The sequence below is a fragment of the Pseudophryne corroboree genome, chromosome 7, assembly GCF_028390025.1.
Source record: "Pseudophryne corroboree isolate aPseCor3 chromosome 7, aPseCor3.hap2, whole genome shotgun sequence".
In the NCBI taxonomy this organism is placed as follows: Eukaryota; Metazoa; Chordata; class Amphibia; order Anura; family Myobatrachidae; genus Pseudophryne; species Pseudophryne corroboree.
The window spans coordinates 178,828,069-178,843,550 of record NC_086450.1 but is presented as its reverse complement, the minus strand read 5'-3'; the positions used below and the strand labels follow the sequence as shown (position 1 = coordinate 178,843,550).

Sequence of the window (15,482 nt, the reverse complement as noted above, 5' to 3'; positions counted from 1 at the left end):
CTTTTCAGTGGGATCTGCTGGACAAATGGTCCGGATCGCATCTTCAGATGCATCAGCGGATAACCCTATCTCCAAGGACAAGGGTGTCTCTCCTGTGGTGGGTTCAGAGTGCTCATCTTCTAGAGGGCCGCAGATTCGGCATTCAGGATTGGATGCTGGTGACCACGGAGGCCAGCCTGAGAGGCTGGGGAGCAGTCACACAGGGAAAAAATTTCCAGGGAGTGTGATTAAGTCTGGAGACTTTTCTCCACATAAATATACTGGAGCTAAGGGCAATTTATAATGCTCTAAGCTTAGCAAGACCTCTGCTTCAAGGTCAGCCGGTATTGATCCAGTGGGACAACATCACGGCAGTCGCCCACGTAAACAGACAGGGCGGCACAAGAAGCAGGAGGGCAATGGCAAAAACTGCAAGGATTCTTCGCTGGGCGGAAAATCATGTGATAGCACTGTCAGCAGTGTTCATTCCGGGAGTGGACAACTGGGAAGCAGACTTCCTCAGCAGGCACGACCTCCACCCGGGAGAGTGGGGACTTCATCGGGAAGTTTTCCACATGATTGTGAACCGTTGGGAAAGACCAAAGGTGTACATGATGGCGTCCCGCCTGAACAAAAAACTGGACAGGTATTGCGCCAGGTCAAGAGACTTTCAGGCAATAGCTGTGGACGTTCTGGTAACACCGTGGGCGTACCAGTCGGTGTATGTGTTCCCTCCTCTGCTTCTCATACCCAAGGTATTGAGACTTATAAGACGTAGAGGAGTAAGAACTATACTCGTGGCTCCGGATTGGCCAAGAAGGACTTGGTACCCGGAACTTCAAGAGATACTCACAGAGGACTCATGACCTCTGCCGCTAAGAAGGGACTTGCTTCAGCACGTACCATGTCTGTTCCAAGACTTACCGCGACTGCGTTTGACGGCATGGCGGTTGAACGCCGGATCCTAAGGGAAAAAGGCATTCCGGAAGAGGTTATTCCTACCCTGGTCAAAGCCAGGAAGGACGTGACCGCACAACATTATCACCACATGTGGCGAAAATATGTTGCGTGGTGTGAGGCCAGGAAGGCTCCACGAAGAAATTTCAACTCGGTCGATTCCTGCATTTCCTGCAAACAGGAGTGTCTATGGGCCTCAGATTGGGGTCCATTCAGGTTCAAATTTCGGCCCTGTCGATTTTCTTCCAGAAAGAATTGGCTTCAGTTCCTGAAGTCCAGAAGTTTGTCAAGGGAGTACTGCATATACAACCCCCTTTTGTGCCTCCAGTGGCACTGTGGGATCTCAACGTAGTTCTGGGATTCCTCAAATCACATTGGTTTAAACCGCTCAAATCTGTGGATTTGAAATATCTCACATGGAAAGTGACCATGATGTTGGCCCTGGCCTCGGCCAGGCGAGTGTCAGAATTGGCGGCTTTGTCTCACAAAAGCCCATATCTGATTGTCCATTCGGACAGGGCAGAGCTGCGGACTCGTCCCCAGTTTCTCCCTAAGGTGGTGTCAGCGTTTCACCTGAACCAGCTTATTGTGGTACCTGCGGCTACTAGGGACTTGGAGGACTCCAAGTTGCTAGATGTTGTCAGGGCCCTGAAAATATCGGTTTCCAGGACGGCTGGAGTCAGGAAAACTGACTTGCTGTTATCCTGTATGCACCCAACAAACTGGGTGCTCTTGCTTCTAAGCAGACGATTGCTAGTTGGATGTGTAGTACAATTCAGCTTGCACATTCTGTGGCAGGCCTGCCACAGCCAAAATATGTAAATGCCCATTCCACAAGGAAGGTGGGCTCATCCTGGGCGGCTGCCCGAGGGGTCTCGGCATTACAACTCTGCCGAGCAGCTACGTGGTCGGGGGGTGAACACGTTTGTAAAATTCTACAAATTTGATACCCTGGCTAAAGAGGACCTGGAGTTCTCTCATTCGGTGCTGCAGAGTCATCCGCACTCTCCCGCCCGTTTGGGAGCTTTGGTATAATCCCCATGGTCCTGACGGAGTCCCCAGCATCCACTAGGACGTTAGAGAAAATAAGATTTTACTTACCGATAAATCTATTTCTCGTAGTCCGTAGTGGATGCTGGGCGCCCATCCCAAGTGCGGATTGTCTGCAATACTTGTACATAGTTATTGGTACAAAAATCGGGTTATTATTGTTGTGAGCCATCTTTTCAGAGGCTCCGCTGTTATCATGCGGTTAACTGGGTTCAGATCACAGGTTGTACAGTGTGATTGGTGCGGCTGGTATGAGTCTTACTCGGGATTCAAAATCCTTCCTTATTGTGTACGCTCGTCCGGGCACAGTATCCTAACTGAGGCTTGGAGGAGGGTCATAGGGGGAGGAGCCAGTGCACACCACCTGATCCTAAAGCTTTTACTTTTGTGCCCTGTCTCCTGCGGAGCCGCTATTCCCCATGGTCCTGACGGAGTCCCCAGCATCCACTACGGACTACGAGAAATAGATTTATCGGTAAGTAAAATTTTATTATAAACATATGTAAATAAACAATAGTGCACATTAAGACAGATAGTGCATCACTATCTGAACCACTAAAAATACTTTGTGTATTCATGTATGTGACACGCGAGACCCCTCACATGTCACATCACACTTTAAGTGTTATGTCACATACTGTGACCAATAAAATACATGTCGTGCAAACCTAATCAAAAATGCACTAACAGTGAATAAGAAATATTAAAATTATATTAACATCATCTCAATCTTATACCATATGTGTATTTTTACTTGATGCTTAATATCACTCTATTATATAACAGTTATACATCGACCATTAGATACTAAGCTCTGTACGTCATGTAATAACTGCAGGGCTAACATGGCTATTTCAAGACCATTAGTGCTCTAACCTATTAGTGCAACTGGGGAATTCCATGGTTTAATCAGTATCCCTCTACCTCATGGCTATATTACCTCTAAATAAAGTTACTCATTCCCAAAGATTCGTAGAGCCCTTTAGGGCTCAAAGTGTCTAATAAAAGGATCCATCGTGTCTCTAACTGTAATAGGCACTTCGCTCTATCACCGCCCCTTATTGAAAAGGGTGCCTGATCGATGATCCGATACCTAAGTGTGGCTAGACTATGCTTGGCAGCCGCGAAGTGTCTTGCCACTGGTTGTTCACTTGTCCCTGAAATTAGGGCTGCCCTAATGGCCGACCTATGCTGGGTCATTCTCACTTTAAAACTACATTCCGTTTTTCCTACATAGTTTTGGCCACATGAACAGGTAAGTAGATACACTACAAACTTGGAGTTACACGAAACCGCTACCCTTATGTTGATTTTTTTCCATGTGTAGGGGTGCTTGAATGAATCCCCCGGTACCAGGAAATTGCAGGTGGTGCATCCACACCTGTAACATCCTTTTCTCTGCTTCAGGAAATGTAAGGTGTCTGTAGTTTTCGTAGACACGTCTGGTTTGACCACTAAGCTCTTGATGTTCCTGCTCTGTGAGTAACTAGGCATCAATCTGGTATTCCTAAACATCCACAAGTCTGCTTCAGATTGAATGATGGGCCAAAGTTCTTTGGCTCTTTTACTTGTGTAGTTACTGGCAGTGTTATACTGATTAACCCAGGGGAAAATACTACCACTGGTAGTTTTTTCTTTCCCAACTAGTAGCTGTTGTCTAGATTTGCCCAGCACCTTGTCACGCGCTTGTTGTAGAAGCCCCATGGGGTACCCCCTGTCTTTGAACTTCGAGGTCATCTCATCTAGCTGTAGATCCCGAGTTTTGGGGTCACTATTTATTCTACAGACCCTTAACATTTGGGAAAAAGGTAACCCACACACCGTTGCTCTTGGGTGAAAGCCGTCATATCTTAGGACCGTATTGCAATCCGTGCTTTTCGTGTAGAGGGAGGTATTGATTTTTCCATCAACAATAGCTATCTGTACATCTAAGAAATTCACCTGATGTTCATCAAATGTCATCGTTAATTTGATGGGACTAGGGGAAGCATTATGTGCATTGATGGTATCTATAAGTACGTGTTTGGGACCTGACCACAGTAGTAATAAATCATCTATATACCTTGTGTAAAGGGTAAGATGTTGCGATATCTCCTGCTGTGTGGGAAACAGATCCCCTTCCGTTTCCCACATATAAGAATTCACAAACGACGGGGCCACACAGGACCCCATCGCACACCCTGTCAGTTGTAAGTAGAACCTACTGTCATGCACAAAGTAATTGTGTGTCAAGGTGAATTTGAGTAATGACAGAAAAAATTCTATCTCTGGTCCCTGATACAAAGAATTATTCACAATAAGCTGTTTTACTGCCTGTATACCCCTGTCATGGGGTATACAGGTGTACAGGCTTGCCACATCTATTGTAGCTAACATTGTGTGAGCTGGTACCTCTTTCAATTGATCTAGTTTTCTCAGCAATGCTGTAGTATCTTTAAGGTGGGTATGAGTAGCCTGAATACACGGTTGAAGAAATTAATCTAGGTAGATTGATACCGGCTCACACAATGAACCCCTGGCAGAGATTATGGGTCTGCCACGGGGATTGTGGGCATCTTTATGGATCTTTGGGATCACATAAAACAAAGGGACCACTGGATGTGGTCTTAACAGCGCCTTATATACTGTACTCGTAATGATCCCCTCCTTCAGGGCTTCAGATAATAAAGAGTCCAATTCTTTTTGATATTTGGAAGTAGGATCCATAGAAAGAACAGAATAAGTGGCAGTGTCGTCTAGCAATCTGGAACATTCAGCTTTATATTTATCCATGTCCATTACCACTATTGCCCCACCCTTATCTGCTCCACGTATCACGATGTCATCTCTTTCTTTGAGTTCCCTCAGGGCCTGATGTTCGGCCTTCGATAAATTAGAATGGACTTTTTCTTTCACCGTCCCAATGGATGACTCAAGCATGCGGTGGAACGTTCTAATTGACGGATTTGTGGAGATGGGGTCAAAGTGAGACTTTGGTTTGATTCTGCTTAATGTTCCTTGTGCAATCGACTCATCTTGTGCCATGGGAGATTTAGGGTTTTTTCCAAAGGATTCCTTCAATTTCAAATTTAGTTGTAGACGATAATTGTCTATTTTCCACTGTATCATATCAGGGGTATGCGTCGGCACAAATGAAAGTCCCTTACTTAGCACACTGATGCTGTCTGCGGACAGTGGATGGGAAGACAGATTAAAGATTAATTGCGAGTTCCTTTCATGAGGGCCCTTAAGGGCTACGCACCCGGGCAGGCATCAGTGGCAAAAAACAAGCCCACGAGGCGGGGCTGGCAGACGAGGCGGAGGGAGAGGAGCCACAACAGGCAAGAAACCTCCGAAAGGAACTCGCAATTAATCTTTAATCTGTCTTCCCATCCACTGTCCGCAGACAGCATCAGCGTGCTAAGTAAGGGACTTTCATTTGTAATTGGACTCTTTGTTATCTGAAGCCCTGAAGGAGGGGATCATTACGAGTACAGTATATAAGGCGCTGTTGAGACCACATCCAGTGGTCCCTTTGTTTTATGTGATCCCAAAGATCCATTAAGATGCCACAATCCCCCTGGCAGACCCATAATCTCTGCCAGGGGTTCATTGTGTGAGCTGGTATCAATCTACCTAGATTCATTTCTTCAACCGTGTATTCAGGCTACTCATACCCACCTTAAAGATACTACAGCATTGCTGCGAAAACTAGATCACTTGAAAGAGGTACCAGCTCACACAATGTTAGCTACAATAGATGTGGCAAGCCCGTACACCTGACCTGTATACCCCATGACAGGGGTATACAGGCGGTAAAACAGCTTATTGTGAATAATAATGGAAGGGGATCTGTTTCTCACACAGCAGGAGATATCGCAACATCTTACCCTTTACACGAGGTATATAGATGATTTATTACTACTGTGGTCAGGTCCCAAAACAGGTACTTATAGATACCATCAATGCACATAATGCCTCCCCTAGTCCCATCAATTTAACAATGACACTTGATGAACATCAGGTGAATTTCTTAGATGTACAGATAGCTATTGTTGATGGAAAAATCAATACCTCCCTCTACACGAAAAGCACGGATTGCAATACGGTCCTAAGATATGACGGCTTTCACCCAAGAGCAACGGTGTGTGGGTTACCTTTTTCCCAAATGTTAAGGGTCTGTAGAATAAATAGTGACCCCAAAACTCGGGATCTACAGCTAGATGAGATGACCTCGAAGTTCAAAGACAAGGGGGTACCCCATGGGGCTTCTACAACAAGCGCATGACAAGGCGCTGGGCAAAACTAGACAACAGCTACTGGTTGGGAAAGAAAAAAACTACCATTGGTAGTATTTTCCCCTGGGTTAATCAGTATAACACTGCCAGTAACTACACAAGTAAAAGAGCCAAAGAACTTTGGCCCATCATTCAATCTGACCCAGACTTGTGGATGTTTAGGAATACCAGATTGATGCCTAGTTACTCACGGAGCAGGAACATCAAGAGCTTAGTGGTCAAACCAGACGTGTCTAGGAAAACTACAGAAACCTTACATTTCCTGAAGCAGAGAAAAGGATGTTACGGGTGTGGATGCACCACCTGCAATTTCCTGGTACCGGTAGATTCATTCAAGCACCCCTACACATGGAAAAAAATCAACATAAGGGTAGCGGTTTCGTGTAACTCCAAGTTTGTAGTGTATCTACTTACCTGTTCATGTGGCCAAAACTGTGTAGGAAAAACGGAATGTAGTTTTAAAGTGAGAATGACCCAGCATAGGTCGGCCATTAGGGCAGCCCTAATTTCAGGGACAAGTGAACAACCAGTGGCAAGACACTTTGCGGCTGCCATGCATAGTCTAGCCACACTTAGGTATCGGATCATCGATCAGGCACCCTTTTCGATAAGGGGCAGTGATAGAGCAAAGTGCCTATTACAGTTAGAGACACAATGGATCCTTTTATTAGACACTTTGAGCCCTAAAGGGCTCAACGAATCTTTGGGCATGAGTAACTTTATTTAGAGATAATATAGCCATGAGGTAGAGAGATACTGATTAAACAATGGGATTCCCCAGTTGCACTAATAGGTTAGAGCACTAATGGGCTTGAAATAGCCATGTTAGCCCTGCAGTTATTACATGACGTACAGAGTTTAGTATCTAATGGTCGATGTATAACTGTTATATAATAGAGTGATATTAAGCATCAAGTAAAAATACACATATGGGGGTATATTTACTAAGATTCGTAATTTCCGAAAATAGGTCAAAGTTCAATCACGAATGACATCGGCAGTGTAAAACTGCAACTTTTTGAATTGATTACGACTAATTTACTAAGCTGTCGTATTCGTATTTTTCTTTGCTTCCGATGTCGATGTCATTCGTGTTTTTTTACCTAATTTGACGGCAGTGATTAGCAAAACACTGCCGTTTTTTTTTACAATCAATCTCGGCCGGATCTATGTGATCCGTGCTGGGGTTCGTATTTTTTTTTTTTTTTAAATTAAACAAAGTAAAATCCTAAAAAAAATTGCGTGGGGTCCCCCCTCCTAAGCATAACCAGCCTCGGGCTCTTTGAGCCGATCCTGGTTGCAGAAATATGGGGAAAAAAATGACAGGGGTTCCCCCATATTTAAGCAACCAGCATCGGGCTCTGCGCCTGGTCCTGGTCCCAAAAATACGGGGACAAAAAGAGTAGGGGTCCCCCGTATTTTTAAAACCAGCACCGGGCTCCACTAGCTGGACAGATAATGCCACAGCCGGGGGTCACTTTTATATAGTGCCCTGCGGCCGTGGCATCAAAAATCCAACTAGTCACCCCTGGCCGGGGTACCCTGGGGGAGTGGGGACCCCTTCAATCAAGGGGTCCCCCCCCCCCAGCCACCCAAGGGCCAGGGGTGAAGCCCGAGGCTGTCCCCCCCCCATCCAATGGGCTGCGGATGGGAGGGCTGATAGCCTTTGTTGTAAAATAAAAGATATTGTTTTTAGTAGCAGTACTACAAGTCCCAGCAAGCCTCCCCCGCATGCTGGTACTTGGAGAACCACAAGTACCAGCATGCGGCGGAAAAACGGGCCCGCTGGTACCTGTAGTACTACCACTAAAAAAATACCCAAAAAAAGACAAGACACACACACCGTGAAAGTATAATTTTATTACATACATACACACATACATACATACATACTTACCTATGGCCCCACGCAGGTCGGTCCTCTTGTCCAGTAGAATCCAAGGGTACCTGTTGAATAAATTATACTCACGAGATCCAGGGGTCCAGGCTCCTCGGCAAATCCAGGGTTAATCCACGTACTTGTTAAAAATAAAAAAACGGTATTCCGACCACGAACTGAAAGGGGACCCATGTTTGCACATGGGTCACCTTCCCACGAATGCCAGAAACCCACTTTGACTTCTGTCTAAGTGGGTTTCTTCAGCCAATCAGGGAGTGCCACGTTGTAGCACTCTTCTGATCAGCTGTGTGCTCTTGTCCTCACTGACAGGCAGCACACGGCAGTGTTACAATGTAGCGCCTATGCGCTACATTGTAACCAATGCTGGGAACTTTCTGCCCTGCGGTTGACCTAAAGTGACGTCACCGCTGAGCAGAAAGTTCCCAGCATTGGTTACAATGTAGCGCATAGGCGCTACATTGTAACACTGCCGTGTGCTGCCTGTCAGTGAGGACAGGACCACACAGCTGATCAGGAGAGTGCTACAACGTGGCACTCCCTGATTGGCTGAAGAAACCCACTTAGACAGAAGTCAAAGTGGGTTTCTGGCATTCGTGGGAAGGTGACCCATGTGCAAACATGGGTCCCCTTTCAGTTCGTGGTCGGAATACCGTTTTTTTATTTTTAACAAGTACGTGGATTAACCCTGGATTTGCCGAGGAGCCTGGACCCCTGGATCTCGTGAGTATAATTTATTCAACAGGTACCCCTTGGATTCTACTGGACAAGAGGACCGACCTGCGTGGGGCCATAGGTAAGTATGTATGTATGTGTGTATGTATGTAATAAAATTATACTTTCACGTTGTGTGTGTCTTGTCTTTTTTTGGGTATTTTTTTAGTGGTAGTACTACAGGTACCAGCGGGCCCGTTTTTCCGCCGCATGCTGGTACTTGTGGTTCTCCAAGTACCAGCATGCGGGGGAGGCTTGCTGGGACTTGTAGTACTGCTACTAAAAACAATATCTTTTATTTTACAACAAAGGCTATCAGCCCTCCCATCCGCAGCCCATTGGATGGGGGGGGACAGCCTCGGGCTTCACCCCTGGCCCTTGGGTGGCTGGGGGGGGGACCCCTTGATTGAAGGGGTTCCCACTCCCCCAGGGTACCCCGGCCAGGGGTGACTAGTTGGATTTTTGATGCCACGGCCGCAGGGCGCTGTATAAAAGTGACCCCCGGCTGTGGCATTATCTGTCCAGCTAGTGGAGCCCGGTGCTGGTTTTAAAAATACGGGGGACCCCTACTCTTTTTGTCCCCCGTATTTTTGGGACCAGGACCAGGCGCAGAGCCCGATGCTGGTTGCTTAAATATGGGGGAACCCCTGTCATTTTTTTCCCCATATTTCTTCAACCAGGATTGGCTCAAAGAGCCCGAGGCTGGTTATGCTTAGGAGGGGGGACCCCACGCAATTTTTTTTGAAAAAATAAGCACTTTCCCACCCCTTCCCACTGATATACATGCACGGATCTCATGGATCCGTGCATGCCTATCCAATCACGAATAAAAAAAAAAGGTCTGTTTTTTTTAAGCACTTTTTTACGAGTTGTAATTTTTCACGGCAGTGTTTGTTCTTTTTTGGCTTTGCACTTCTTAGTAAATGACCGAGATTCATACTTAAACAGCCGCGTTTTGACCGATGGTGTATTCATTCGTAATTTTTTACCTGAACTTGCAAAAAATTACGAATGCCCTCATCACTGCCGTGATTAGTGTTTAGTAAATGACCGAGATTAACCGAGATGACACTTTGAAGAAAAAACGGCATCTCGGTCAAAATCGGGAGCTTAGTAAATATACCCCATGGTATAAGATTGAGATGATGTTAATATAATTTTAATATTTTAATATTTCTTATTCACTGTTAGTGCATTTTTGATTAGGTTTGCACGACATGTATTTTATTGGTCACAGTATGTGACATGACACTTAAAGTGTGATGTGACATGTGAGGGGTCTCGCGTGTCACATACATGAATACACAAAGAATTTTTAGTGGTTCAGATAGTGATGCACTATCTGTCTTAATGTGCACTATTGTTTGTTCACATATGTTTATATATGTCTTAACGCAGTGTGTTATTGTTTTTGTATACAGCGGCTACCTAGCAACAGCCCCCATTGGACGGCCCTGGCAACGTACATCCGGTCAGATGAACGGAAGACCAGGACCCAGAAACCGAACGGCGGCGCGGAGAGGGCGGCTGGAGGCGCGATGGGTAAGGTATTTAAAGTTGTTTCAGCACTGTTTCACGTTTGTGTGTGTCCTGATGACGGGGATTCGTACCCCGAAACGTAGATGAATTAAACACCAACTTTTGTTCAATACTTCTTCGTCTCCTGAGTGCCGCCATTGTTGATCTTCGCTATATATATGTATGTATGTATGTATATATATATATATATATATAAGTCCAGTGCAGGTTTATTGTCTGACTAAAATAATTATCCTCATTGTCACTGTGACTGCGTGTGCCTGTATCTGCCGTGTGGATTTCACTTTCAGTGCTTCACAGTATTTACCGTTAAGTGTATTATACTGTGTACTCAGTCACATCATACCGGATTTATTCGCTGGTGTTGTGTACTGTGTACGCAGTCACATAGTACCGGATTTAGACGCTGGTGTTGTGTACTGTGTACCCTTTCACATACTAGGGGATTTATTTGCAGGTATTGTACTCTGTCTGGCTGTATCGTACTCATAAGCTCTGCAGTTACAGTCACTAAAATGTCTGACACAAAGGGCGGGAAATCCATGGACGCTCCTGTATCATGCAACGCATGCGCCAGGGATTTGCCTGAGGGGGAAACTTTGAATGATGGTCTGTGTAATATGTGCCATACATCTCCCAGTCAGTCCGCAGCTCCTGTAACCAATCAGGAGCCACCTTGGGCAGCGTTCTCTGCTATGCTTAATACGCTTGTGACACGCCTTACGCCCCCTATGGGACCTCCTGTGCCATTGCAGCCACATATTGTCCCTGTGGTAAATCCGCCCTGGGCGGATACTCTGTCTACCCAGATACAACAATTGAATCAATTGTTGGTTAGACATAAAGGCCCTCATTCCGAGTTGATCGCTCACTGCCATTTTTCGCAGCGATCAGGTTACTACTGCGCATGCTTATGCACCGCAATGCGCTTGCGTATCGTACGGGTACAAACAGCATCGTTGTTGTGCAATGCTTCTAGCGACGAATCCATTCGCCCAACCGATCGCTAGGAGATTGACAGGAAGAGGGCGTTTATGGGTGTCAACTGACCGTTTTCTGGGAGTGGTAGGGAAAATGCAGGATGGTCCAGACATTTGCAGGGCGGGTGTCTGACGTCAATTCCGAGACCGGACAGGCTGAAGTGATCACAAGGGCTGAGTAAGTCCAGAGCTACTCAGAAACTGCAAAAAACTTTTTCGTCCCGCTCGGCTGCACAAGCGTACGCACACTTGCAAAGCGAAAATACGCTCCCCTATAGGTGGCGACTATCTGATCGCTGCTCTGCAAAAAATAGCTAGCGAACGATCAACTCGGAATGAGGGCCAAAATTACCCCACGTCCCTCTGGGGTCAAGGGGTCATGTAAGCGGGCCGCTTCCTCCTCATAATCCACTAATATCTCAGATGATACTTCTGATGAGGATGGGGACTATACTGATCCGTCAGACACTGATACAGTTGCTTCTGACGAGGACCCTACAACTCAGGTTGATGTCCCTGACCTAGTGGAGGCTATTAAGCTGATTCTACAAATCAATGATGATGTAGATCCCACTACTGTGTCAAAGAAACCTGATAAGTTTAAACATCAAAAGGTAGCTAAAGTAGTCTTACCGCATTCCGACCATTTAGTAGACATACGTCAGGAACCCTGGTCTTTTCCAGGAAAGAAATTCTCCCTGTCTAAAAAGATGCTAGCTCGTTATCATCTCCCTACGGAGTTGTGTAACAAGTGGGAAAATTTACCGCCGGTGGATTCCCATGTCACCCGTCTCGTGGTGTCATCTACTCTGCCTGTCACCGCTGTCACCTCACTGAAGGAACCGTGTGGAGGGATGCCTGAAGTCTATTTACTCCCTTACAGGTGCTGTATACCCATTATAGCATCCTCCTGGACCGCAAAAGGAATTGAAGCATGGGTTCAATAGAGAATGAGCTGCCTCAGGATATATCTGACACTTCCAGACAATATGTCTCATATTACCACCGCCTTCCATTATATTCAGGAGGCATCCTCTGATGCAGGTGTAATGGCGGCCAAGGCGTCGACTACGTCCATCCTGGCTCGCCGAATTCTGTGGTTGAAGTCATGGAAGATGGACCTGGATTTCAAAAAGACCTTGGAGTTACTTCTTTTTAAGGGAGACATCCTATTTGATGAAGATCTGAATAAGATCGTGATTGACTTAGCGGCTGCTAAGACTGCATTTCTCCCGAATACTAATCCTTCTCCACAGAAGGCAAAGAGTACCACTTTTCGTTCCTTTCGACCTTAAGGGAAAGCAAAAGGTCAGACATACCTGAGACAAGCTTGTGCTTCCAAAACCACTAAGCACAAAACTAAACAATCCTGGGCCGCCCGTCAGCCTGCTTCCAAACAAGACAAGCCTGCTGCATGACGGTGCGGGCCTCCCCCTGGGGGATCCCAGGGTGGGAGGCCGACTTCTGCAGTTCACCCAGGTCTGGTTAAAGACCACTTCAGATACATGGGTGCGAGAAGTTGTCTCTCACGGGTACGCAGTCTCTTTCAAGATGCGTCCCCCTCACCAGTTCTGCACGATGGTCATTCCTTCGGACCCATTGAAGGCGCAAGCTCTACACCTGGTTGTGCGTTCCCTCCTGGATACAGGAGTGGTAGTGCCGGTACCTCTGTCCCAGAGAGGCGGAGGATACTACTCGACCCTGTTTCTTGTCCCGAAACCCAATGGGTCTTTCCGGCCTATACTCAACGTCAAATCACTGAACAAATTTGTAAGAGTGTCCAAGTTCCGTATGGAAACGCTGCGCTCGATTGTACTGGCCATGGAACCCGGAGATTATATGGTATCCCTGGATATACAAAATGCTTACTGCATATTCCTATTGCCATATCGCATCAGCAATATCTGCGGTTTGCTATTGGCAACATTCATTATCAGTTCCAGGCTCTGCCGTTTGGACTGGCCACGGCTCCTCGGATCTTCACCAAGGTTATGGCCGTGATGACGGTTCATCTGCGTTGTCAGAGAATCGGGATCCTGCCGTATCTGGACGACTTGCTGATCCTGGCGAACTCCAAAGATGTCCTCCTCAGTCATCTGCAACTGATGGTATGCTTGCTACAAGGCCACAGGTGGCTCGTCAACTGGAAGAAGTCCACGCTGGTCCCTGCTCGGAGCATGGTGCACCTGGGGGCACTGCTGGACCCACACAGCCAAAGGCTGTTTCTGTCTCCAGAGAAAGTCCTGAAACTTCAGGACAGGATCAGATACTTCGTCTCTCGCCCAAGAGTGTCGATACACTCGGCGATGCAAATACTAGACCTCATGGTGTCGGCTATCGACATGGTAGAGTACGCTCAATTTCATTCCCGCCCTCTACAGAGGTTAATCATTTCCAAGTGGGATGGCCTGCGTCATCGGATCAGGTCTCAAATGATCTCCTTGACTCCAGAGGTTCGTCTGTCACTGAGCTGGTGGCTACAGGACCAGCAGTTGAGCAGGGGCCATCCCTTCTGGATCCCCAACTGGGTCCACTGACTACGGACGCCAGTCTGAGCGGTTGGGGTGTGGTGCTGGAGCAACACTCTCTCCAAGGCCTGGATTTAGGACTTCGTCTGGCCTCCCTCAAGGTTCACATATCTGCCTTGTCGGTGTGGTTTCAGAGAAAATTTGCATCTATACCTGACGTTCATACATTCACTCAGGGCGTACTCCAGATTCAGCCTCCCTATGTCCCTCCTGTGGCTCCATGGGATCTGTCTGTTGTCCTGAATGCCCTGCAAGAGTCTCCATTTGAACCTCTTGAGTCAGTGGACCTTAAATGGCTCACAGTCAAGGTCCTGTTTTTGCTGGCTATTGCCTTTGCTAGAAGGATGTCAGACTTAGGTGCTTTATCCTATCGTCCACCCTTTTTGATATTTCATTGTGACCGAGCAGTTCTTAGAACTCGCTCTGGTTATTTACCTAAGGTGGTGTCATCTTTTCACCTTAATCAAGAGATTTTGGTTCCAGCCTTCATCTCTTGAGAATTGTCCTCCAAAGAACGGTCTTTGGATGTGGTTCGGGCTCTCCGTATATATGTGGAGAGGACTGCTTCTATCAGGAGGTCAGATACCCTCTTTGTTCTGTTTGGTTTCCACAAACATGGCTGGCCTGCGAATAAGCAAACCTTGGCCAGATGGATTAGAATGGTGATTGCACAAGCTTATGCGCAGGCTGGACTCCCAGCTCCTGCTGCTATTAAGGCCCATTCTACTCGGTCTGTTGGACCCTCTTGGGCGGCCCTCTTGGGCAGCTCTCTGAGACGCAGCAGTCCTCTATCCCCACTTCTTTGTAGATTGGCCCGTCGAGGCGCATCCGCAGAACAATTGTGCAAGGTGGCTACGTGGTCCTCAGTGAACACTTTTATTAGGTTCTATGCCTTTGATACTTCCGCCTCCCAGGATGCTTCCTTTGGACACTGGGTTCTCATACCCGCTAAGGGGCGTCCCCTCCCTTGAGGAACTGCTTTAGGACATCCCCAATGTATTCCCTGTGGAACACCGTGCTGCAGAAAAGGAGATTTATGGTAGACTTACCATAGTTAAAACTCTTTGTGTGAGGTACACTGGGTTCCACAGGGCGCCCACCCTGACGCACTTAGCTTCTTTGGGTTTGCATGGCATTAGCCACTAGTCCCTTCTCCTGTCGTGAGAACGTGGTTCTATGTGACTAACATCTGCCTTCTCTTTTACCTGCTTCTGCATCGGACTGGTTAACAAAACTGAGCTCACAGTGCCTGGAGGCGGGGTTATAGAGGAGGCCCGCAAAGCATTCTGGGACAGTCTAAAGCTATTGGGGGGTATTCAATTGTTTGAAAAGTCAGTTGGGTGTCTGTTTTTCCTATCTAATAGACAGGAAAAAACAGACAACCAACTGACTTTTCAAACAATTGAATATCCCCTTTAGCCTGTTGGTGCCTCTGGTTCAAGATCCATCTCTACACCCCGATGTATTCCCTGTGGAACCCAGTGTACCTCGCGGAAAGAGATTTAACCATGGTAAGTCTACTGTAAATCTCCTTTTTAGTACTGATGTGCTGTGACTGACA

The 15,482-nt window shown here is 46.7% G+C and overlaps 1 protein-coding gene across 7 annotated transcripts in view; it reads left to right on the top strand.

Annotated features, from left to right (window-relative positions):
- Positions 1-15,482, top strand: part of ATG9A (autophagy related 9A) — a 176,444-nt gene that overhangs the window by 126,462 nt on the left and 34,500 nt on the right. For 2 of the 7 annotated variants that reach the window (XM_063933826.1, XM_063933828.1), the window contains one exon: positions 10,296-10,416. The exons of the other annotated variants lie outside the window; for them this stretch is intronic. In XM_063933826.1, the coding sequence (XP_063789896.1) occupies positions 10,296-10,416 (121 nt within the window). The remainder of the gene's footprint in view (positions 1-10,295; positions 10,417-15,482) is intronic. 7 annotated transcript variants of the gene reach the window in all.